We start from the raw sequence: 26,772 nt of genomic DNA on the forward strand, positions 1-26,772 counted from the left end.
GGACGGTGCTTGGACGGGATTATGTTGTTGAAAGCTGAGCAAGAATCAATAAATTTGTTGACTATGTGTTCTAGAGGTGAGGTTAGGTCCAGGGAGATGACGTCTGCTGTGAACCTGTTTGAAAGGTATTTGGACAGGTACATGCGTAGGAAAGGATTTAGAGGAATATAGCCAAAATGCAGGCAAATGGGATTGGCATCTTGGTTAACATGGACGAGTTGGGTTGAAGGGTGTGTTTCCATGCTGGTTAGCTATGAATCTATGGTAAAGTGATCTTCTTGAACCACCGCATTTCATCTGGTGAAGGTATTCTCAAAATGTTGGCAGGTGGGGATTTCCGTGGTTCCAGCAATTAAAGTTCAACAATATATTTCAAAGTCATGTCAGTGCATGACTTGTAGCGGAACCTGGAGGTGGTGAGCTCCCTTTCCCCTTCCTGGTGATAAGATTTGTGGATCAGCAGGGTCTATTGGAGCAGTCTTGGTGAATAACTGCAGTGCATTTATGGACTGTGTACTCTACAGCAATGGTGCCCTACTGGTGGAGGGATGAATATTTATGTGGTGGATATCAGTTTCAATGAAACGGGCAGGTGTGGCCGGTGTCCATCTTCTAGATCACTATTGGAGCAGACTTAGCTGAAAAGTGAAGAGTATTACAAGACAATTTTGATGTATTGTGCAAATGACGTAGACGTTTAGGGTACCAAGAGTTGAATCGCTTTCTTTAGAATAATTAGAATCTGACTAGCAATGAAAAGGAGTAGAGGTCAGTGTAGATAAGCTATAGCAGACTTGAAGGGCCTATGGCCTACTCTAACTCCTACTTTGCTGTGTCTTGATCTTGCTGCATGGACTGATCTATTTGCTCAAGATTTGTGAATGGAATTGAATATTGTGCAGTCAACAGTGAATGTTCTCACTTAGAAACATAGAAACATAGAAAATAGGTGCAGGAGTAGGCCATTCGACCCTTCGAGCCTGCACCGCCATTCAATATGATCATGGCTGATCATCCAACAGTATCCCGTACCTGCCTTCTCTCCATACCCCCTGATCCCTTTAACCACAAGGGCCACATCTAACTCCCTCTTAAATATAACCAATTAACTGGCCTCAACTACCTTCTGTGGCAGAGAATTCCACAGATTCACCACTCTCTGTGTGAAAAATGTTTTTCTCATCTCGGTCCTAAAGGATTTCCCCTCTATCCTTAAACTGTGACCCCTTGTCCTGGACTTCCCCAACATCGGGAACAATCTTCCTGCATCTAGCCTGTCCAACCCCTTAAGAATTTTGTAAGTTTCTATAAGATCCCCCCTCAATCTCCTAAATTCTAGCAAGTACAAGCCAAGTCTCTCCAGTCTTTCTTCATATGAAAGTCCTGACATCCCAGGAATTAGTCTGGTGAACCTTCTCTGTACTTCCTCTATGGCAATAATGTCTTTCCTCAGATTTGGAGACCAAAATTGTACACAATACTCCAGGTGTGGTCTCACCAATACAATACAATACAATACAATACAATACAATACAATACAATACAGTTTATTTGTCACATTGCACATAAAGTGCAAGTGAAATGAATATGTCAGCAGCGGTACAATACTGTCGATTGCACAATGTTCAATTCCATTCACAAATCTTTATAAAGAACACACATAAAAATTAAACATAAACATCCACCACAGCATTCATCACTGTGGTGGAAGGCACACAATTTGGCCAGTCCTCCTTCATTTTCCCCCGTGGTCGGGACCTCAACCCTCCGCAGCCGTTGCTGCGGGCGTCCAGATGGTAAAAGGACAAGGTACAAGTCCAGGTAAGTCTAGGATTTACAAAGTACAATACCCTGTACAACTGCAGTAGAACCTCCCTGCTCCTATACTCAAATCCTTTTGCTATGAATGCTAACACACCATTCGCTTTCCTCACTGCCTGCTGCACCTGCATGCCTACTTTCAATGACTGGTGTACCATGACACCCAGGTCTCGTTGCATCCCCCTTTTCCTAATCGGCCACCATTTCATAACACTTCTAATGTTATAACTGAAACTAAGGTCATTAATGTAGCAATTGAACATGGACTAAAGACATGTCCTGAGGAATTCCTGCAATGCATTCCTGAGTCTGGGGCAATGGACACTCCTCCGCCCCATACCTTCTCATCAAGCCCCATCCCTATAAGCACAACGATCTTCCTTTGTGCAAAGTATGACTCCAGCCACTGGTGGGTTTAGCCTTGAATCCCATTGACTTGACTTTTCCAATGGGTCCTGATGCCACTATCAGTCAAAGGCTACCTTGATGTCAAGGCAGTTAGTCTAATCTTCCTTCTGGAATTCAAATCTTTGATCCACATTTGGGCCAAGGCTATCAAGAGACTCATAAAAATTACCTTTTAGATGCATTAAAGTACCTACTAATACAATTAAGAAATTAATTTGGTGTGACTTTATGGCTCATGTGTTCATGCTTAATGAATATAATCCTTTACAAACTAAATCCTTCCTTGTAAATAGATTTATTGTCATTGGTGTTACATTATGAGCAATAGTTCTTCCCATTTTTGTTTTAAATGAACAACCATAAAGGAGACGTTAGGAAGAAGCAGAGATAGATCATCCACTTGTACTTTTGAGTGAATATTACCATAAACGGTTTCCGGTGCAGCTGTCCTGCTAAAGTATAAATTATGTGAGTTAATGTACATCATAATTTTGCATTGCAATTTAATTTGGATTGCATAATTAGGATTGATTTTGGTTGTGAAATTGCATGTCTGAATGACATGTACTATTAATAAATTTCAAATTATCCAGATGCTTTGAATATTTTCAAGACAGAAGCAGATAGATACTTGTTAAACAAAAAGATGAGAGTTACCATGGGTTGTCAGAAATGTGGAGCTCAGCTTATAATCAGATGAGAGTAGAGTTGGTTCATGAGGCTACACTGCCTACTCTTGTTCATAAATTTGTATGTGTAAATGTTCTTATGTTGTTGAATAGTTTACTTTGCTGCTCTATTAGTTTTATAAAAATTGTGTCTTGCATATGATGAAACCATGAGATAGACAATAGACAATAGGTGCAGGAGTAGGCCATTCAGCCCTTTGAGCCAACAAGTAATATAGCAAGTAATAGCAATTTGAGCCACCCATTCAATGTGATCATGGCTGATCATCCCCAATCAGTACCCTGTTCCTGCCTCTCTTCATATCCCCTGACTGTTATCTTTAAGAAATTCACAATGACCTGTGTTTGCAGATTAATCCCCATTAAACTCACCGCAAATGATGAGGTCTCGTATATTACATTTAAAACAATGTGAGCATTATCAATGACTGCTAATCACTCACCTTTCCTCCAGATGCTACATCAACCCCCCCCCCCCCCCCCCCCCCCCCCCCCCCCCCCCCCCCCCCCCCCCCCCCCCCCCCCCATCCTACCACCCGTATAAATGTCTGCCAATTTTTTATGACATAGCAATTTTGGGTTGTAAACCAGGATACATTCATCATACTTGTGGGATCTCTCCATCTGCTGCACAGTAAAGGTGCCCCACTTTGATCAAGTTTGGTTTTGCTAAAATAAATGTAATAATTATTATTAATAGGTAATAATTTTGTTACTGTGCTTTTTTGGTAAAACACATTAACCATATTTCCTTATAACATAGAAGGAGGCCATTTCAGACCTTCAAATCTTTACTCTCTCACAGAGCCACCTAATTTCCCACAAATCAATCAATCAGTTTTATTCATCATATAAGTGCAGTGAAATGAATTTGCCAGCAGCGGTACAATCAAAAAAGAACACACAATACACAATAAAATTAAACACAAACATCCACCACAGCATTCTTCACTGTGGTGGAAGGCACAAAGTACAGTCAGTCCTCCTCCATTGTTCACCCCTGGTCGGGGCCATAAATGTTCTGTGTAACCTGTTCTCCCAACATTCCCATCTATTCTACCTCTTTCCCACCAATCGATTCTACAACTCAATATAAGGGCAATTTCCAGTGGCTAATTAACCATCAAGTTTGGGATGTGGGAGGAAACCCACACAGTCACATGGAGACTATGCAAAATCAATGGACAGGCCATACGGGTGATCAGCATTAAACCAGGGTCTCAGGAGTTGTGCAGCAACAACTTTACTTGCTAAACAACCATACTGCCTGGGAGTTTACCTCACCAGTAATATAAAAATGTTGCCCCCCTGATGTGAAATTAGAGGTTAATATGTAAATACAGTTTGTGGGGAATGTACTTGTGGTAGAAACTTAAACACCACAGCAGAAAGTTGTTTTTTTAAATCATATTTAGCATAGCAAACTGTTCAAGGCACTTCACAGGGAAATTATTAAATTAAGATTTACATTAAGCACAAGGAAGAATTGGGACAGGTACATAAAAAGGTTGGTTAAAAAGATAGGCTTTAAGAAATGCGTTAAAGGACTGGCAAACCATTGGAGGAAAATGAACAGATATTGCAGTCTTGGAAGATAAAGATGGTGCCTTCACTTTGCAGACATTCATCATGAAGATGGAAATTATGTGGGGGTGTGAAACCTCGTAAGAAATTGAAATTATAGGAAATAAATTATATTTGAGGAGATGTTAAAGGTGAATGAATGTGTGCAGTGTTGCAGAGAAAATCAAATGTCTTCCTTGTGTCCTGTGCTCTATATAAATAAACCTTATTAAATCATTTGGATTCGAATGTGGTGAGGATGTGAATGGTGTTATGTATATACATGTTTTATGTCTTGCTTTTTCTTTTCAAATTATACTTTGGTTCCAGGAATCTGAGCCTCATTACTCTGATTAACTTGGAAAGTTATAATGATTTTCTCTGTTACTGTTTCAATCATATAAAGCTGTCATGGTGGGAAGATCAGCATTTGCTTCCCGTCCCTAACTATTGTTGAGAAGGTGGTGATGAGCCCTTCTGGAGATCGTGTTCCCACAGTGTATTGAGAGGGAAGTTCCACGATTCAGAGCCAGCAACTCGGAATGAAAGCAACATATTATCGAGGATGCTGTATGACTTGGAGAGAAACCAAGAGTAGATTATGTGTCTGAGAAGTCTCCAGTCTGAAGAAGGGTCCCATCCTGAAATGGCATTGGTCCATTCCCTCCACAAATGCTGTCTGAGCTAGCTGAGCTCATACAGCAATTTGTGTTTTGAGGTAGTTATGTTCCTTTGTGCTGGCTGCAGGACCGGATTTAGATGAAGAGAAACCCTAGGTTATTCCACTTGTGAGGCCACTCCCAATCCCCCACCCCCACGACAAGAGGAAGATGGAAGAGTCCACCAGTTTTGGTTGGGTCTGAAGAAGGTCCTGACCTGGAACATCATCTATCCTTTTCCTCCAGGGATGCTGCCTGACCCACTGAGTTACTCTAGCACTTTGTACCTAGCCTCTGCACCTCAGTGTGTCTAAGGATTCTGTAATTTATTGTATATCTTCCTCTTACATTTAACCTCCCAAAGTGCATTATCTCACGTCGAGTTTACAATTAAATTTCCGAGGGCATAGAGCAGCATCCCTGTGACGGACAGAACTTCCCATAAACCTACTGAGCACAATGCCTATGTCCCATTAAGATCGATTATTCAATCATTCACATACAAAATGGCACATTTTATACCCTTGGCCTGCCCTGCAAAAAGAGTGGGACAACTCAATTATTTCAATTCCATTAGCCTCAGTTTCAGAGAAAATCTGTTAAATGTGTCTAGAAAACTTAATGTATATATTTTATTTTAAAATGCAATTAATGCAATTAACATAATATGCCTTAAAGAGCAAGTTGTATTAATGGCAAGTTCAGCAAGGTCTGTTGGCCTGAATGCAATCAGATCCGAATAAGACAAATTTGAATGGTTCTGTATAATTTCCCCCAGCTTTACTGAATAAAATAGAACTACAATGCTTATTCTTGTTCGATAAAGGATTATGTGCTGACTTTAATCCAGATTTCAACAAAAACAAATACTTATGACGTTTGTCATCAGCTGGACACTAGCTGTCGGCAGTGTGGAGAGATCCCTTGCAGAGCCCCTGCCCGGGCTGTACATCTGGAAGGCGTGGAGTTAAAAGCACTCCATGGTTCATTACGCAAAGTGGATGAAGAGTTTAGACATGAGCTGTGGAACTTTGAGTCACTCTCCTAGTTTCAATGCTCAGCAGCCCTATTTGTGAAGCATACAGCTGAGAGGAGCAGGTGGTTATCTCCCAGGATCCATTGTACTGGACAGTGCTCTTTCATTGAAAATGTCTGGCTATGTGTGGTACTTAGGACAAGAGGCCAGAGGATGCCGGAGACCAGATGGCCCATGGTGGGTGCTGTGCCAGAGGTCGGTCGAGGACACGCTGCCGAGAGAACAAAATGGGACCCAGCGTTGGGGGGAAGGGGCACAGAACAAAGAGGGGCCATTGAGACTACATTGAACACTCTGTAACTTTGTTGCTGCCCTATATGTGGGGAATCAAGGGATATGGGGGAAATGCAGGTACGGGGTACTGATTTTAGATGATCAGCCATCAGATGATCAACAAGGGAGATACACAAAGGGACATGGGGAGAACACCAGGAAAGGAGGCAGAGTGGAATATTGAACAAATATCAGGGAGAGAGACAGAGGGATAAGGTGAGAACAGTGAGAGGGACAGACAGGGACGGGCAGGAGACCATGTTCAGGGAGAGAGATAGACAGTGAAACAGCCAGAGGCACATGTTCAGATCTTCAGGCCAGTGAGATCTTTCATCAAGGAAAAACAAATAAACCATTATTGATAAAAGACAGATGATGAATTGGAGCAATAACCAGAAAGGAACGGAGAGAATTAGTAGCAAAAAGCAATAGAAAGCGAGGAATATTAATCAAAGACATAAGGGAGCATAATGTTATAATCTTGATATACAGCTACAAAATAAAATTTGGGCATTGAACATATGTCTGGAAATATTTCTGGATGTAAATTAGCTGCCACTTTTATGTCACAACAGAGAGTACACTTCAAAAGTACTTCATCAATTGTAAAGTAGTTTGAAATGTCTGATGTTGCAACAGATTATATAAATGCATGGATTTTTCCACATTTCTTTAAAGTTTACAGATATTTGGATGTATCAGTGGAAACCCAGGAAGCAATGATTGCCAAATAGCCTGATGCAGCTGATGGGCTGGCGGAATGGGAAACCCAATTAAAATAGGGTGCATTTGTGGAAAATGTTAAAACGCATGTTGATGTGGACGTAGGTGTAATGGGTGTCATCAAATTGCATGTCAAAACTATCTGCTAATATCCCACAATAGTTTTGGGATGAATGAAACACAAACACAAAAATTGCATATTTCAATGCATTTAAAAATACGAATATTGAAGCTGATTACTAAATAAACAAACTACATATTTTAATCAATTGCATTGAATATGACAGCCTAAATTCACATTCTATTAATGGAAAATATCATTGAACATTCTAGAATTGCTGCCAGACTTAACTAAATAATCAGCAGAGTTTATCATTTTTTTTCCTTTAAGTTTCCATTGATTCATTTCATTGACTCATTTCAATGCATCACAATCGATAGCACCGATATTTATCATTATTTTCTTAATGCAGTTGATTTTTTAAAACAATAAAATTGCAGCAATACCTAATATAATAAGAAACTAAAGTGCCGTACCTGCTGTTCCCTTCTCACCCTTTTCGCCCGTTCTTCCATCTCTCCCATCTCTTCCAAGAAGGCCAATGCGCCCGTGTGGCCCAGGAGATCCATTTGCCCCTGGTGGCCCTTGAGGTCCGGGAAAGCTGGGAGCACTACATATTAATTTGGGTGATTTATTGATATATCTTCGATCTCCTTTCAGTCTAATCAGAAGAGGTTGGCCAGTTATACAGTACATAAAAGCTGCCAGGTAAAGCACGACAAACATCTTGCAATCTGCAAAAAAAGTAACACGAGCACTTCATGTACTGCTTCGAAAACACTTGATAGTAGCACAACTTCATTTGCACCAGATAAATTGTGCTCCAATTAAAGTCAAGCGATAGAGATAGCTTGTGATAAAGTAATGAAGTCACAAGTAAAAAGTGAAAAATATGTTCCTCAAAGCATTCTGAAGAGAAAGCATTGACCTTCTATTTCCCTAACTTTAAATCCAACTAGCTAATCCAAATAACTTTAAAGCTATTTTCATTTATCTTACTTTATATCAAACCAAAAAAGGGATATTAATAACAACAATAATATTAATAATAATAACAATAACAATAACAATAACAATACTACTACTACTACTACTAATAATAATAATAATAATTTAATTTTTAATATGCCTTGTTTTGATTTGTTTTAATCCTATTATTATTAATGGAGGAAGTGAGACCATCTACAAATTTACTGCAAATCCCTGTAGGTGATTTTTTTTGTTGTAAAATCCTAGTAATTTTCTTCCAAGTCCATTTGAAGCATGTGCTGGAAGAAGGAGAGCCAGTGGAATACATAATCCTCCAAAATCTCCACTACCTCCAACGGGATTCCACCACTAGCCGCATTTTCCCATTTCCGCCTTCTGCAGAGACCGTTCCCTCCGCAACTCCCTGGTTAACTCGTCCCTTCCCACCCAAACCACCACCTCCCCATGTACCTTTCCCTGTAACCACAGATGCAACACCTGTCCCTATACCAGGGACCCCAACAGTCCTTTCAGGTTAGGCAGAGGTTCACTTGCACCTCCTCCAACCTCATCTACTGTATCGATTGTTCAAGATGTGGATTCATACATCGGCTAAACCAAAGGCAGGCTGGGCAATTATTTCGTGGAACACCTTTGTTCAGCCTGCCTGAACCGACCTGATCTCGCAGTTGCCAGATACTTTAATTCTCCTTTCCATTCCTATGCAAACTTTTTTGTCCTCGGTCTCCTCCATTGTCAGAGTGAGGCTAAACGCAAATTGGAGCAACAGCATCTCATATTTTGCTTTGGCAGCTTACAGCCCAGTAGTATGAATATTGATTTCTCTCACTTCAGGTAGCACCGGCATTCCCTCTCTCTATCACTCCCCCACCCAAGTCGCATTAGCATCTCGTTTTCACCCTACAAACAGCTAACAATGGCCGGTTTCCTTTATCATCGTTACTTTTTTGCATATCTTTCATTCATTGTTCTTTATCTCTCCACATCACCATCTATATATCTTGTTTCCCTTATCCCTAACCAGTCTGAAGAAGGGTATCGGCCCGGAACATCACCCATTCCTTCTCTCAGAGATGCTGCCTGTCCCGCTGCATTATAGCTGTGAGAGGACAGTTCAGTTGCCTGATTACAGCTGGGAAGAAACTGTTCCTGAATCTGGAGGTTGCAGTTTCAAACTTCTGTAGCTCCTACCTTATGGAAGAAGGGAGAAGAAAGAGTGACTGGGGCGTGACTGGTCCTTGATTGTGCTGGTAACCTTGCCGAGGCAACATGAAATGTAGATGGAGAGGATGGAAAGGAGGCTGGTTTATGTGATGGGCTGGGCTATGTCCATTGGTCCATTGGAGAGACAGAGTGGACAGCTAACTGCAGAGCCAAAAGAGATGGGGGAGATATTTAACAATTTCTTTTCTTCGGTATTCACCAAGGAGAAGGATATTGAATTATGTGAGGTAAGGGAAACTAGTAGAGTAGCTATGGATACTATGAGTTTCAAAGTAAAAGAAGTACTGACACTTTTGAAAAATATAAAAGTGGATAAGTCTCCAGGTCCTGACAGGATATTCCCTAGGACATTGAGGGAAGTTAGTGTAGAAATAGCCGGGGCTATGACAGAAATATTTCAAATGTCATTAGAAACGGGAATAGTCCCCGAGGATTGGCGTACTGCGCATGTTGTTCCATTGTTTAAAAAGGGTTCTAAGAGTAAACCTAGCAATTATAGACCTGTTAGTTTGACTTCAGTGGTGGGCAAATTAATGGAAAAGATACTTAGAGATAATATATATAAGCATCTGGATAAACAGGGTCTGATTAGGAACAGTCAGCATGGATTTGTGCCTGGAAGGTCATGTTTGACTAATCTTCTTGAATTTTTTGAAGAGGTTACTAGGGAAATTGACTAGGGTAAAGCAGTGGATGTTGTCTATATGGACTTTAGTAAGGCCTTTGACAAGGTTCCTCATGGAAGGTTGGTTAAGAAGGTTCAACTGTTGGGTATAAATGCAGGAGTAGCAAGATGGATTCAACAGTGGCTGAATGGGAGAAGCCAGAGGGTAATGATGGATGGTTGTTTGTCGGGTTGGAGGCAGGTGACTAGTGGGGTGCCTCAGGGATCTGTGTTGGGTCCTTTGTTGTTTGTCATGTACATCAATGATCTGGATGAAGGTGTGGTAAATTGGATTAGTAAGTATGCAGATGATACCAAGATAGGGGGTGTTGTGGATAATGAAGAGAATTTCCAAAGTCTACAGAGTGATTTAGGCCATTTGGAAGAATGGGCTGAAAGATGGCAGATGGAGTTTAATGCTGATAAATGTGAGGTGCTACACCTTGGCAGGACAAATCAAAATAGGACGTACATGGTAAATGGTAGGGAATTGAAGAATACAGTTGAACAGAGGGATCTGGGAATAACCGTGCATAGTTCCTTGAAGGTGGAATCTCATATAGATAGGGTGGTAAAGAAAGCTTTTGGTATGCTAGCCTTTATAAATCAGAGCATTGAGTATAGAAGCTGGGATGTAATGTTAAAATTGTACAAGGCATTGGTGAGACCAAATCTGGAGTATGGTGTACAATTTTGGTCGCCCAATGATAGGAAGGATGTCAACAAAATAGAGAGAGTACAGAGGAGATTTACTAGAATGTTGCCTGGGTTACAACAACTAAGTTACAGAGAAAGGTTGAATAGGTTAGGTCTTTATTCTCTGGAGCGCAGAAGGTTAAGGGGGGACTTGATAGAGGTCTTTAAAATGATGAGAGGGATAGACAGAGTTGATGTGGATCAGCTTTTCCCTTTGAGAATAGGGAAGATTCAAACAAGAGGACATAACTTCAGAATTAAGGGACAGAAGTTTAGGGGTAACATGAGGGGGAACTTCTTTACTCAAAGAGTGGTAGCGGTGTGGAATGAGCTTCCAGTGGAAGTGGTGGAGGCAGGTTCGTTGGTATCATTTAAAAATAAATTGGATAGGCATATGGATGAGAAGGGAATGGATGGTTATGGTATGAGTGCAGGCAGGTGGGACTAAGGGGAAAAAAGTTGTTCGGCACGGACTTGTAGGGCCGAGATGGTCTGTTTCCGTGCTGTAATTGTTATATGGTTATATGGTTATATGGTTATATGTCCACAACTCATCCACAACTATGTCCACAACCAGAAGCCCGTTAACGGAGGGGTAGAGTCTGGTGGCACCCGCTTTGAAGCATATATACTTTCTGCCAGCCAGGAGCAGAGACAAGAAGAAGGAAGGACTGGGGTGGGGCAAGTGTTTGATTATGTTGGCTGCTTTTGTGAGGTAGCGTGAAGTGTATACAGAATCAATGGTGGAAAGTCTGGTCTGTGTGATGGACTGGGCTAGATCTACAGCTCTCTGCAATTTCTAGTGGTCTTGGGTAGAGCTGTTCCCAAACCAAGCTGTGATGCAACCCGACAGTATGCTTTCTATGTTGCGTCTGTAGTTTGTAGAAGTCACATGAGACATGTCAAATTTCCTTAGTCTCCTCAGGAAGAAGAGGCATTAGTGTGTCTTCTTGGCTGTCGTATTAATGTAGTTGGTTGACGACAGATCATTGGTATATTATTGCCAAGGAACTTGAAGCTCTTAACCATTTCCACATTCGCATTATTGATGCTGATTGGAGCATACTTCCTGAAGTCAATTACTAGCTCCTTTGTCTTGCATGATCATGTCACTAATTCTCTACCACCTTCCTGTATTCTGTCCCATCATTGTTCCTGATTCTCCCCACCACAGTGGCTTTCCCTGGAAACTTGTACATGGTATTAGAGCCGCATTTGGTCATACCATTCTGAGTGTAAAGGGAGTATGGAAGACTCCAGGAGGAGCTGACTTAGGTTCAGGAGTTTGGAGATTAATTTGGATGGGATTATAGTGTTGAAGGCAGAGCTATAGTGGATAAGTAGGAGTCTAATGTTGGGGTCCTTTTTGTCCATGTGTTCCAGAGATGAGTTTAGGGCTAGGGAGATGGTGTTTGCTGTGAACCTGTTGTGATGATAAGCAAACTGCTGTAGATAAAGGCTAGCTGGGAGGGAGTAAAAAGTGTCCTACAAAGTAAAATTAGTCTTTAATAAACTCTATCTTTCTTAGAAACTCCACTGACATTTTGAGTGAAAGAAAATTTCATATTACTTTAGTGGTACCAAATGTGTGGAGTCAAGTATAATATTCTCATGGGCAATCTTTCTTCTGACTGAAGAAGGGTCTCGACCCGAAATGTAGCCATTCCCTCCCTCAGACGTTGCCTGTCCCGCAGTTATTCCAGAATGTTGTGTCTATCTTCGGTTTAAACAAGCATCTGCAGTTGCTTCCTACACATAATATTCTCATGCACATTTACTGACCAAGGACACATTTATCTCTCTTTGAGTCTTATGTTTTTTTATAACACATGATTTACTCAGCTTTGCACAAGTTATAGATTCTTGGCATATGCCAAGCTGTTCTGAAATTACTATTAATTCTTCAAAAATAATACTGACATGAAGAATAATTTAACACATCTGCTACTTCTGGGTCTACTCTGGGAAATACAATAATTTTAATTCTTTGCAATGATTCATATTGAAATCAGGTCCCAACATGAAGCAATTGTGCAACGTTTTCACAGAGAGATTATCTCATGCTGAAACAAGAACCTGCAGATGCTAGTTTACAAAAAACAATACAAAGTGCTGGAGTAACTGAGTGGGCCAAGCAGCATCTTAGGAGAAATGGATAGGTGACGTTTTGTGTTGGTACCCTTTTTCAAATACATGCTGCTTGGTTTTAACAAATATTAAGTTAGGACTGAGTATGTTCTCTGGGGTCTTGTAGACATTTTATAACTTAATGCTGAATCTAGTTCTAATATTTTGAGTAATTGTACTCTCAACTATACTTCTGAACTTCTTTAAAATTTCCATTTGAGTAGTGTGATTCTGTTTGTGTCCTTCACGGCTCTCTGCAGGGACCAATATCAGGCTACTAGCACAACGGCAACACAACAATGGTCATTTCCACCAACACCATATGTATAACAATGTGTCGATAGTCATCTTAACCTCCATGTATAGAAACCCCTCAATCAAATTTCCGCTAACCACATTCTGTAACTTTCCTTTGAGGCTCTGATGTTCACTGATATTGGCAACAGCTTTCTTTCTTCTGGGACTGCCCTGTCCTCTAGAAATCTGCCCTCGCCAAGCTTCTCCTCACAAAAAAAACAACACTGGCGGCACGATAGCACAACATTAGAGTTGCAGCCTTACAGCAGCAGAGACCCGGGTTTGATCCTGACTACGGGTGCTGTCTTTATGGAGTTTTTATGTTCTCCCCCTAGTGACCTGCGTTTGTTTTCTCCGTTTCATTATTGGTTTCATTCTTACCTACAGGGTCACAGCCAGAGAATGACCAAAAATGGCTACTCTTCCCAAAGCAACACAATGACGATAGGGTTTCCTATTTCTCACCAATTTACTGTCTCTTATCAACATCCTCTGAATATGCATTGATCACACCCAATCCTACATTCACATATCTTGTCCACTCCACTATCTCTAAATTGCCATACTGTTTATCTAAAAAACTTTATGTCTCAGCAGAAATTTCCTTCCATTAAATATTGGGAGTATCAAAGTTCTCATGGTACATAGAACATAGAAAAATACAGCACAAGAACAAACCTTTTGGTCCACAATGTCTGTGCTTAAATGATGCCAAGCTAAACGAATGCCATCTGGCTTCACATGAATCACACCTTTCCATTCTCTGCATAGCGATGTGCCTATCAAGAAGCCTCTTAAATGGCAAAATCGTATCTGCCTCCTCCACCATCCCAAGCTGTACGTTTGAGGCACCTACCACATTCTGTTTAGAAAACATGCTCTGCACATCTCTTTTAAACTTTGCCCATAAAGCGATACCCTCTAGTTTTTGACATTCCCACCCAGGGAAAAAGGTTCTAACTGTATGTCTATGCTATCTGTGCCTCTCATAATTTTCTAAACCTCAACCAGGTATCTCCTCAGCCTCTGATCTTCCAGAGAAAATAATCTAAGTTTGTCCAACCTTTCCATATTGCTATTACCCTCTAATTCAGGTAAACCTGCTGCACACTCTTCAGCTCCTGTCAAAAGCCTTTCTTTAGCTACTAACTATTCCAAAGCTGTTTGGTCTACTTCACTCCACTTCTCATTGACATCGTCACCAAAAACTCCATTGCTTGTGTCCTAATTCACATCAAGTACAGTTCACCTGCTCCCCTGCTTGTTGACGTGTACGATCTGTTCACCTCATCATCACCGATATTGACCACTCTATTGTCCCTGAATTACCAAGCAGTTTATCTGACACACATTATTTTGCCATCTTAAATAATGCCTCATATTTAAATTTGTCACCCAGATTCCTAAATTCCTCCAGGTGTCACCCCTTCCTAGCTCTGTAACTCCTCCTATTCTATAACTGTTTTTATTCTTTTATAACAATTCCAGACAGATGGAGAGAACACTCTACATTATTGAGTTGACTGATTATAAAGACGAACAATATAGAACACATTTAGGACACAATCTATTATCCACTGATGCACTTTGTTACTGTTTTCTGTTCTTTAATGATTCATTTGTATTTTGCATTTTTTTTTCAGAGGATAAAATAAACTAAATGCACAAGGTTCATGTGGAATTTGTACAGTCCATGTGTAATGGTCCTTAGACCACAGGGAAAAGAGCATAGGGATGGGTTAATTAGGCCCTCTTATTTTGGACTCAAAGTATTGGCTGACTTGCTGAGTTACTCCAGCATACTCTATTTTGTAAACCAGCACCTGTAGGTCCTTGTGTCACCTCTTGTTTTTTGATTTCAGTTTAAAAATACATTATGGAAATAAGCCCTCGACCCTCCGAGTCCACGCTAACCATCAATCGCCTGTTCACACAAGTAATTTCACTGTCTCATTCAATGCCTATACAGTGGGGGCTTTTACAGAGGCTAGTTAACCTATAAACCCACATGTCTTTTTGCGATGTAGGAGGAAACCGGAGCATTGGGAGAAAAACCATAAGCTCACAGGGAGAATGTGGAAACTCCATGCAGGTAGCACACAAGGAGGTCAGGATCAAACCAGCTGCACCACCTGTATTCATATTACAGACAAGAGCTTTCCCAGTGAGTTGATGATGCTTTTTCAATAAGCAGCTGAACTACTGGATATGCACCAAGAGATTTAAGCCCAATCGGAGGTATTATTTAAGCTGGCAAAATAATGTGTGCCTAATAAATAGCCACGTAATTTACAGACAATAGAGTGGTCAATATCAGTGATCAGAATCAGAATCAGAATCACACTTTATTTGGCAAGTATGTTTTGCAACATACAAGGAATTTCATTGGCCAGGTCAGTCATAAAATTAAAAGCAACAGATCACTCAAAAAAAACACATTTTAACAAGAACATCCACCACAGTGACTCCTACACATTCCTCACTGTGATGGAAGGTGAAATAAAGTTCAAGTCTTCCTTTTGTTCTTCCTTGGTTGTGGGCCTCGATCCCCCGTTGATGGGATGGTCTTTTCTCCTGTAACCAGCGGCGTTCGGGCCCTCCACGTCGAGGTGATCAAATTCCCGCATCGGGGGATGTCAGCTTCCCCGCACCATGCGATCAAACCTCACATCGGGGCTGGTCGAACCTTCCGCGACGTCGGAGATCTTCGGTTTCTTCCCACACTCCAAAGACGTGCAGGTTTATAGGTTAATAGGCTCGGTATATTGTAAATCGTCCCTAGTGTGTGTAGGATTGTGTTAGTGTGCGGAGATTGCCAGTCAATGTGGACTCGGTGGGCCAAAGGGCCTGTTTCTGCGCTGTATCTCTAAACTAAACTAAACTGAAACAAAGCATGACGGCGTGAATGGTTTAAAGATCGGTAATTGTTCTCACTCTTGATTGTTTTATCTCTATCTGTCTGTGCCACTATCAGTTTGAAACATTTTGTGTTTGAGGCTAAAGTTAGTGTTCCATCAAATTCAGAATCTAACAGCTATATTTATGCCATAGGAATATTGTACCTTGAGTCACTTATCTACTTCTTCGTTTAAGCAATCCAAGAGAAGTTATCAATCAACTACGAGCTAAAATAATTTGGCTGCACTGCATGATTAAACTCATCTGCAATGATTAAGAATGTGGCCATCAGAATCTTTTCAAATCTATTTATTCACAATTAAATTCACAAATCTGAATATCTCGTGGAAAGTGAGAGAAGTCTAGTATATCCAAGACTTGAAAGGCTTCACCACGATGCTTGCTTTTGAAATAGAAATGATTGCATTTTGTGTCGTGGCATCAATTATATGCAAGTGACCTTGAAGGTACCACTGGAGAAGGGGCAATACTGGATCTAATCGTAAGGTGTAGCTGGGTTAGTAGTTAAAGTGTCAGTGAGAGAGAATTTTGGAGAAAATTACTGTAGCTGTGTAAATCCCCTAGATAATTAGAAACATAGAAACATAGAAACATAGAAATTAGGTGCAGGAGTAGGCCATTCGGCCCTTCGAGCCTGCACCGTCATTCAATATGATCATGGCTGATCATTCAACTCAGTATCCCGTACCTGCCTTCTCTCCATACCCTCTGATCCCCTTAGCCACAAGGGCCACATCTAACTCCCTCTCACATATAGCCAATGAACTGTCCTCGACCACCCTCTCTGTCAGAGAGTTCCAGAGATCCACCACTCTCTGTGTGTTGTCACGTGTACCGAGGTATAGTGTAAATATTTGTTGTGTGCTAACTAGTCAGCGGAAAGTCAATACATGATTAGAATCAAACCATCCACAGTGGACAGGTACATGATGAAGGGAATAGCATGCATGATGTTTAGTGCAAAATAAAGTCCAGCAATATCTGATTAAAGGTAGTCAGAGGAGTAACTATATGACAGGGATTAATATATATATATATATACATTTATCTTTTTTATGTTATATATATAATTATGGAAATGGATGAAGATGGCTGCAAATAAATGTTCTAATTAGAGAAAGGCCAATCTCAATATTATAGGACAGGACCTGGTAAAAGCACTTTGGGAGCAGCTGCTTGCAGGTATTCTTCCTTCTTCTACCTTCTTGCCACCTACAACATTGCATACAGCTGAGGTGCAGGAGGAAGAGGAGAAGACAGAACAGCGGGAAGGCAGAAAGCAGACTGCAACTCATTTCTCAAATAACAACTTATACCACTGTGCTACCAGCAAACACACACAATCTCAATTCCCATTCAGCACCAATATTGTGCCTTAACTCCACCTCCAGCCATTGCTACCTGTTCTGTAAACACTCTGCATCATTGACTCTTCAAGTAAACACCATCAAAAAAGCAAAAAAAGAAAATCAGATTTAATAATCAAAAAATCCCCAATATTTCAGAATTGTCCTGATGCATTCCCTTGGCCTGTTCCTGTCAGTCTTTGCCTCTTGCACAGTGCCTGCCCATGAGCTGCAGCAAGGGAAAGTAAGCCATTGGTTTCTCAGTGCACGAGAATATTGATGATCAGGGACCTTGACCATGAGCAGATCTAGGCCTAAAAAGCTCAACTTTGAAATACAACCACTCACCCTGAGAGGCGGCCACCTTGGCAGCAGCAAGGGTATTGCTAACAATGTGGCGATGAGCACATATGCCGTCATCTTGACAATAGAGAGTTGTTATACCACCATCCAGCAGTAAATCTCAACAAGCCTTGTTGTAGTTGATATTGTACTCGGTAGTAGTTGCTGGGTTGCCATTATACACTCTGCCATCTAGAACTGCTATTGAGGCTATTTGACCTTTCATCAGATACGAAATTTGTCAGTCACTGTGGTAGACACAAACAGCTGGAGTAACTCGGCGGGACAGGCAGCATCTCAGGAGAGATGGAATGGGTGATGTTTCGGGTGGAGACCCTTCTTTACTCTGGTGGTTTTCTTTTGCACAACCTGCTGCACTTGCATATGGCTTGATTGTCCTCACAGCCAGTATTATCTGATTTGATTGGATATTATATAAACAAAAACTTTACTCTGTATCTCGGAACACATGACATTAATATACAAATATCTTTAAACTCTCATCTGAATCCTCACAACAGAACTCATGTTTGTGTGCATCTGTGCCATCCTTCACTACTAACCTGGCTTCGGGATTGTTATTAGCACATACAAATCCTATCTCTAATTTACCTTATTATTATGGCAACTCTGTTTCTGAAGTAGTGGTATCAATTGTAAGATCAATCAATTGTTAGATCAATCCATTGATATCTTTGACTGCAAAAGTTTTTATAGATATGTGAAAAGAAAGAGATTAGTTAAAACAAATGTAGGTCCCTTGCAGTCAGAAACAGGTGAGTTGATCATGGGGAACAAGGATATGGCGGACCAATTGAATAACTACTTTGGTTCCGTCTTCACTAAGGAAGACATAAATAATTTGCCGGAAATAGCAGGGGACCGCGGGTCAAAGGAGTTGGAGGAATTGAGTGAAATCCAGGTTAGCCGGGAAGTGGTGTTGGGTAAATTGAATGGATTAAAGGCCGATAAATCCCCAGGGCCAGATAGGCTGCATCCCAGAGTACTTAAGGAAGTAGCTCCAGAAATAGTGGATGCATTAGTAATAATCTTTCAAAACTCTTTAGATTCTGGAGTAGTTCCTGAAGATTGGCGGGTAGCAAACGTAACCCCACTTTTTAAGAAGGGAGGGAGAGAGAAAATGGGGAATTACAGACCAGTTAGTCTAACATCGGTAGTGGGGAAACTGCTAGAGTCAGTTATTAAAGATGGGATAGCAGCACATTTGGAAAGTGGTGAAATCACTGGACAAAGTCAGCATGGATTTACGAAACGTAAATCATGTCTGACGAATCTTATAGAATTTTTCGAGGATGTAACTAGTAGCGTGGATAGGGGAGAACCAGTGGATGTGGTGTATCTGGACTTCCAGAAGGCTTTCGACAAGGTCCCACATAAGAGATTAGTATACAAACTTAAAGCACACGGCATTGGGGGTTCAGTATTGATGTGGATAGAGAACTGGCTGGCAAACAGGAAGCAAAGAGTAGGAGTAAACGGGTCCTTTTCACAATGGCAGGCAGTGACTAGTGGGGTACCGCAAGGCTCAGTGCTGGGACCCCAGCTATTTACAATATATATTAATGATCTGGATGAGGGAATTGAAGGCAATATCTTCAAGTTTGCGGATGACACTAAGCTGGGGGGCAGTGTTAGCTGTGAGGAGGATGCTAGGAGACTGCAAGGTGACTTGGATAGGCTGGGTGAGTAGGCAAATGTTTGGCAGATGCAGTATAATGTGGATAAATGTGAGGTTATCCATTTTGGTGGCAAAAACGGGAAAGCAGACTATTATCTAAATGGTGGCCGATTGGGAAAGGGGGAGATGCAGCGAGACCTGGGTGTCATGGTACACCAGTCATTGAAGGTAGGCATGCAGGTGCGGCAGGCAGTAAAGAAAGTGAATGGTAAGTTAGCTTTCATTGCAAAAGGATTTGAGTATAGGAGCAGGGAGGTTCTACTGCAGTTGTACAGGGTCTTGGTGAGACCACACCTGGAGTATTGCGTACAGTTTTGGTCTCCAAATCTGAGGAAGGACATTATTGCCATAGAGGGAGTGCAGAGACGGTTCACCAGACTGATTCCTGGGGATGTCAGGACTGTCTTATGAAGAAAGACTGGATAGACTTGGTTTATACTCTCTAGAATTTAGGAGATTGAGAGGGGATCTTATAGAAACTTACAAAATTCTTAAGGGGTTGGACAGGCTAGATGCAGGAAGATTGTTCCCGATGTTAGGGAAGTCCAGGACAAGGGGTCACAGCTTAAGGATAAGGGGGAAATCCTTTAAAACCGAGATGAGAAGAACTTTTTTCACACAGAGAGTGGTGAATCTCTGGAACTCTCTGCCACAGAGGGTAGTTGAGGCCAGTTCATTGGCTATATTTAAGAGGGAGTTAGATGTGGCCCTTGTGGCTAAGGGGATCAGGGGGTATGGAGAGAAGGCAGGTACGGGATACTGAGTTGGATGATCAGCCATGATCATATTGAATGGCGGTGCTGGCTCGAAGGGCCGAATGGCCTACTCCTGCACCTAATTTCTATGTTTCTATGTTTCTATGTTTGTTTTCTTGCTGCTGACCTGACCGGAACTCAATGGAAAGAGAATCTCACATGGATAAAGATTGGAAGCAGAAGGTCGATAAAGTGAGCAGAACGTGCTCATACCATTTGCAAGTTGGAAATCAGAAAAGATTACAGAAATATAATGTGTGAAAGGGGATTGAATATGAGACATTGTTATCCCATGCCCTTATCTCTACAGTTTCACACATACTCTAAAATGGTTGCCTCAATTAACTCAGCACTCTTTCCTCTCTGTAGTCATGCCTGGCTCTAGTATTAGGGGCCTGTCCCACTTGGGCGTCATTTGCGCGCCACGCAGGTCGCGTGCGAAGATTTTGTGAATCCCAAAATCCTGGGAGGCCGCACATGACCGCGCATCACTGCCTATGCCACCACGCCTCACTGCGCCTCACCACGCGCACATTATGCACACCATGCGCGCATCATGTGCACATCACGACGTGTAAATGATGTCGCGTAAATGACGCTCAAGTGGGACAGGCCGTTTAGAATCACTTTTTGGCAACATGTGCTGTGTGAGAGAGGGGAGTCTTTTAATGGACCTGCCATAATTAATTTGCTGGGTATCTGTATATGCCGTGAGGTGTGACGGTACGGTTCAGATAAGTGATAGGTATGCGAGTGTGTGGTGGTGGTTGTAGGTTAACATTTCTGACTAAGAGCATGGATCTGAGCAGTGATTTAAAATTGACTGCCTTTGTAGGGGCACGTGCACACATCCTCAACATATTTTACGTGTCCAGTGCATTTTTAACTACACGGAGCACTTTTTATCTGATTAATAATGGGATTGTTCTTCTCCATGACCCAGTCACCCATGTCCTTGGCTGATAGAGACTATCAGCAGTGAGGGTCGAGGATGTGGTGCACTGTACAATATCTGCAGCCAATGGTCTACTTAGTGGAATGTGGAATTTGGAGGAGCATTTGTTAATTGTGTGGCATCATTGAACTTAAAGGACTGGACGAATTCCAGGCAGCATCTTTAGACTAGACAATAGACAATAGACAATAAGTGCAGGAGTAGGTCATTCGGCCCTTTGAGCCAGCACTGCCATTCACTGTGATCATAGCTGATCATCCACAATCAGTACCCCGTTCCTACCTTTCCCTCATATCCCCTGACTCCGCTATTTTTAAAAGTGCGCTATCTAACTCTCTCTTGAAAGCGTCCAGAGAACCAGCCTCCACCGCCTTCTGAGGCAGAGAATTCCACAGACTCACAACTCTCTGCGTGGAAAAGTTTTTCCTCATCTCCGTTCTAAATGGCTTACCCCTTATTCTTAAACTGTGACCCCTGATTCTGGACTCCCCCAACATCGGGAACATGTTTCCTGCCTCTAACATGTCCAAACCCTTAACAATCTTATATGTTTCAATGAGATCTCCTCTCATCCTTCCAAATTCCAGAGTATACATGCCCAGCCGCTACATTCTATCAACATATGACAGTCCCTCCATCCCGGGAATTAACCTCGTGAACCTACGCTGCACTACCTCAATAATAAGAATGCCCTTCCTCAAATTTGGAGAGCAAAACTGCACACAATACTACAGGTGTGGTCTCACTAGGGCCCTGTACAACTGCAGAAGGCCCTTTTTGCTCCTATACTCAACTTCTCTTGTTATGAAGGCCAACATGCCATTCGCTTTCTTCACTGCCTGCTGTGGCTGCATACTTACTTTCAGTGACTGATGAACAAGGACCCCCAGATCCCGTTGTACATTCCCTTTTCCCAATTTGACACCATTCAGATAATAATCTGCCTTCCTGTTTTTGCCACCAAAGTGGATAACCTCACATTTATCCACATTAAACCGCATCTGCCATGCATCTGCCCACACATCCAACCTGTCCAAGTCACCCTGCATCCTCATAGCATCCTCTTCACAGTTCACCCAGCTTTGTGTCATCTGCAAATTTGCTAATGTTACTATTAATCCCTTCATCGAGATTATTAATGTATATTGTAAATAGCTGCGGTCCCAGCACCGAGCCTTGCGGTACCACACTAGTCACTGCCTGCCATTCTGAAAGGGACCTGTTAATCCCTACTCTTTGTTTCCTGTCTGCCAATCAATTTTCTATCCATGTCAGCACCCTACCTCCAATACCATATGCTCTAATTTTGCCCATTAATCTCCTATGTGGGACCTTAGCAAATGCTTTCTGAATGTCCAGGTACACTACATCCACTGGCTCTCCCTTGCCATATTCCTAGTTACAGTCTCAAAAAATTCCAGAAGATTAGTCAAGCATGATTTCCCCTTCGTAAATCCATGCTGACTCGGACAGATCCTGTTACTGCTATCCAAATGTGCCGCTATTTCATCTTTTATAATTGACTCCAGCATCTTCCCACCACTGATATCAGGCTACACAAAAAAGCTGGGGAAACTCAGCGGGTGCAGCAGCATCTATGGAGCGAAGGATCGATAGGTTCCTTCGCTCCATTGATGCTGCTGCTTCCTTCGCTCCATAGATGCTGCTGCACCCGCTGAGTTTCTCCAGCTTTTTTGTGTACCTTCGATTCTCCAGCATCTGCAGTTCCCTCTTAAACACTGATATCAGGCTAACTGGTCTATAATTCCCTGTTTTTTTCTCTCCCCCTTTCTTAAAAAGTGGGATAACATTAGCTACTCTCCAATCCACAGGAACCAATCCTGAATCTATAGAACATTGGAAAACGGTTCCAAAGTGCCTGTTCAACTCCTCTGCCATTTCCTTGTTCCCCATAATAAATTCACCTTTTTTAGTCTTCAAGGTCCAACTTCGGTCTTAACTAATTTATTCCTCTTCACATATCTAAAGAAGCTTTTATTATCCTCCTTTATAATCTTTGCTAGCTTACCTTCATACCTCATCTTTTCTCCCAGTATTGCCTTTTTAGTTATCTTCTGTTGCTCTTTAAAATTTACCCAATCCTCTGGCTTCCCGCTCATCTTTGCTATGTTATACTTCTCTTTTATTTTTATACTGTCCCTGACTTCCCTTGTCAGCCACGGTCTTTAGAGATACAGCGTGAAACGGGCCCTTTGGTCCACTGAGACCACACTGGCCAGCGGTCGCCCCGTACACTAGCACTATCCTACGCACTCGTGATACTGTAACCATATGTAACCATTTTCCAATGTTCTATAGATTCAGGATGGACTGGAGGGCGGCATCTTCGGCCTGGATCCGCCTCAGCGCAGAGGGAGTACAAGGAGGGAAGAGACAGAGACTAAGACTTTTGCCTCCATCACAGTGAGGAGGTGCTTGGTGAACTCACTGTGGTGGATGTTAATTTGTGTTTATTGTATGTTTTGTTATTTCTTATTATATGTATGACTGCAGGCAACGACATTTCGTTCAGACCGAAAGGTCTGAATGACAATAAAGGAATCTAATCTATTCTAATCTAATCTAATAGCCAACTAACCTACAAACCTAAACCTCTTTGTAGTGTGGGAGGAAACCGGAGAAAACCCATGTGGTCACAGAAAGGACCAGCAAACCCCATACTGACAGCACCGGTAGTCAGGATCAAATCAGCTCTCTGGCCCTGCAAGGTCGCAACTCTACCACTGCCCCACTGTGCCGCCCCAATCAGTGGAGGGAATGGATAGGTGATAATGTGGGTTGGGATTCTTCTTCAGTCTGACTCTGAAGAAGGGTCCCGACCCGTGTCACCTATCCATTCCTTCCACAGATGCTGCTTCCCTGCTGAGTTACTCCACTGTAGGTATGTTACAAAACCTACCTGAATCGTCATTGGGAATCTGCCCTCAGCCATGGCCGTGATTTTGGCGCTGTTTGGAGGGGGCGGGTTTAAAATGCGATTTTTACTAGGCTGTACTAATCGCACATGTTCAGCCTAGTAAATCATTAACGAAAAATCGCTGCAAGACCCGGTCGCAAAAGGTATTATTAGTTTTATAGGCCTCGATAATATAGTTCTAATAGTTTTAAAATTACTGTTTCATTCCGCAACCTCTCGCAGCCCCAGGGTTTTATAGAGCAAACAATTAAAGGTATGTACCTTATTTTTACATTAAATGGGGCATATATATAACCCTATATATCAAGTTATCTATAGCGAGTAGCTCATTTTGGGCTTTTTATATCCCGCAGTATTTTTCTCGGCATTTGAGGGCACTAATCCAGCGCTATGTCAACGTTCTAAACCAGCGCGTTCCACATGAACCCACTAGAAAGCCGATTTAAATGGGCATTTATTTACAGCAATTGAACACTAAATTCCTTCCATTTGGCCTATAAATTAATGTAAATTAGATATAAAAATCATGTTATATTGTGAATTATTTGTGAATAATCTTTGGACACTTAGGCTATTTAAAAATGTTAATCTTTCCTTAAGAAATGGGCTTTTGATTATCCAAGATCACAGCTTTTTTGTAATGTCCATTGAAAATCAATAGGGAACAAGATGCTAATTTCCGAGTATGAAAATGGTCATAACTTGTTTAATACTTGAGATATGAAAGTGAATTTGGTGTCAAATTAAACTTATTGTTATGCTTTATCTGATGGGATAAATTGCAGACTTGATTTTTTAAATCTCAAAATATTGTAACATTGCTATCCACTGCTTTATGTTTTGCTCAAGATTTCAGCATCTGCAATTCCTTGTGTCATCATTGAACATTTTCCAGATTAACATGCAGATACTCAGAAGCACATTCCTTTCATTCAGCTTCACATTTGTCCCCCGTCCCACAGCGTCCGTGTGTACACAGAGAGCTTTTGGGCTCTCTTCTGGTAACAGATCCCTCTCCTCCTTACTAACACATCAACCCAGGACACTGTCAGTGAAGTGGGATGCTCACCCTTACCTGTGATCTACTTTGACTTTCAACAAATTGCAAGACCCGCTGGAATAATTTCCAGCTACAAAGCAACTTCTAAAAGGGAAGACTGTTTTTAATGAGCCAGCTAGAACTGGTGATAATCAGTCCTGTAGTTGCTAAGGCAATCACTTAAATTGCAAAGTCAAACAGGCAGCATGAATTTCCATGCATGGCCTGCACTGGATCAAATAGGCACTGGGTTGTTACACACTGTGATCCCAGAACAACTTTCCTCCTACTATTCAATTTAATTCCCTGTGTATATTGGTGTCCCTTGTTAACAGCCAAGAAACAGAAATCAATTCTGGTATCCTTGTGGAATCTGATCTCCATTTTTGTTTTATAAAGTTGTTGAAACCTTTTCAGCATCTTAATTAACTTCAATTGTTTGAAGAGAGACAGATTTTCTGAGATGGAACAATGCCTAACATTTTAAACTCCTCGGAACTTACTTAAATTGCTCAACAATTCACTGTGTATACAAGGTGTAATTGACAGATGTCAGTAACCATCACATTAGTGCTCAAGCTGGAATCTAGAATAAAAAGCTTACAGAAATGCAAGATTCATTGAATGTTGCTGCTGCTTATAGAGCAGATTACTTCTGTATTGGTTTCTACTTGTATGCAGCTGCATATTCGCAACATAAATTTTCATTTCTAGCAAGTAAATTCCAAAGATCAAGCATCAAGATGTTGGAAAGTGAACGATGTTCAATTCAAAGGAAAAAAAATGTTGCCTTGCCAAGTTAATTGCTGCCATAAGGAGAGAAGTTGAAGTATTGTTTCAATTGCTGAAGTTTCAAAAAGTAGCATTCAGTGATTTCTCAAATTAAACATATGACAGATAATGTCTCCAATAAAAATAATATTAAGTAGGTTAAAACTATTTTCTGGAATGTGTAAATACCTTTTTATTGATTTAATCTTATTAGATCAGACATATAATGGTGGATCTTTGCTATATTTGAGTATCACAGGAAAGGATATACAGTACAGTATAAGGCTATTTGGCACAACAGTAGCTGTTTACGTGGCATCATTCATGTGAGGGAGTAAATTGGAGTAAATTTTAGAAACTAATTAAATTTCAATCCAACTGAATCTGAACTCCCTCATTTCTTTACGATAGTTCTCAACATTTGAAACAACATGGAGAAAAACAAGCATGAAGAAAACATCATATATTGAGAGGTGAAACTCTGCGAAGATTGCTCAATGTTAATCTTTCTGTAAAGGGTGACTACTGAACACAAGTTTCACTGGTGGGTCAAAAACAGAAAGTTTTATTTTGCCGTGCAACATTGTCAAGATGGAGACTAACTGTTCTTCAGTAGAGAGGCATTTTTCTGTGTCAGAAAAATACCCTGCAGTTGAAGAAAAAGTTGTCGCTGGAGCCTGCCAATATGGCTCAACATGTATTGCGACCAGCAATGAAAGAAATAATTTCCATTCAAAAATTGCCTTCCATGACCTTATGGTTCCTAAAGCATTCATC

At 41.3% G+C, this 26,772-nt stretch overlaps 2 protein-coding genes across 2 annotated transcripts in view; both read right to left on the reverse strand.

The window, feature by feature from the left end:
• Positions 1-8,667, reverse strand: part of LOC129699137 (ADP-ribosyl cyclase/cyclic ADP-ribose hydrolase 2-like) — a 263,707-nt gene extending 255,040 nt beyond the window's left edge. Inside the window, exon 1 of the mRNA XM_055638808.1 lies at positions 8,663-8,667. The gene's annotated coding sequence lies outside the window, so the exon portion shown is untranslated. The remainder of the gene's footprint in view (positions 1-8,662) is intronic.
• LOC129699145 (complement C1q tumor necrosis factor-related protein 7) overlaps positions 1-26,772 on the reverse strand; it is a 47,359-nt gene that overhangs the window by 3,639 nt on the left and 16,948 nt on the right. Inside the window, exon 2 of the mRNA XM_055638817.1 lies at positions 7,710-7,967. Within this exon, the coding sequence (XP_055494792.1) occupies positions 7,710-7,959 (250 nt within the window). The 5' untranslated portion in view covers positions 7,960-7,967. The remainder of the gene's footprint in view (positions 1-7,709; positions 7,968-26,772) is intronic.

Source organism: Leucoraja erinacea, chromosome 1 (assembly GCF_028641065.1).
Source record: "Leucoraja erinacea ecotype New England chromosome 1, Leri_hhj_1, whole genome shotgun sequence".
In the NCBI taxonomy this organism is placed as follows: domain Eukaryota; kingdom Metazoa; phylum Chordata; class Chondrichthyes; order Rajiformes; family Rajidae; genus Leucoraja; species Leucoraja erinaceus.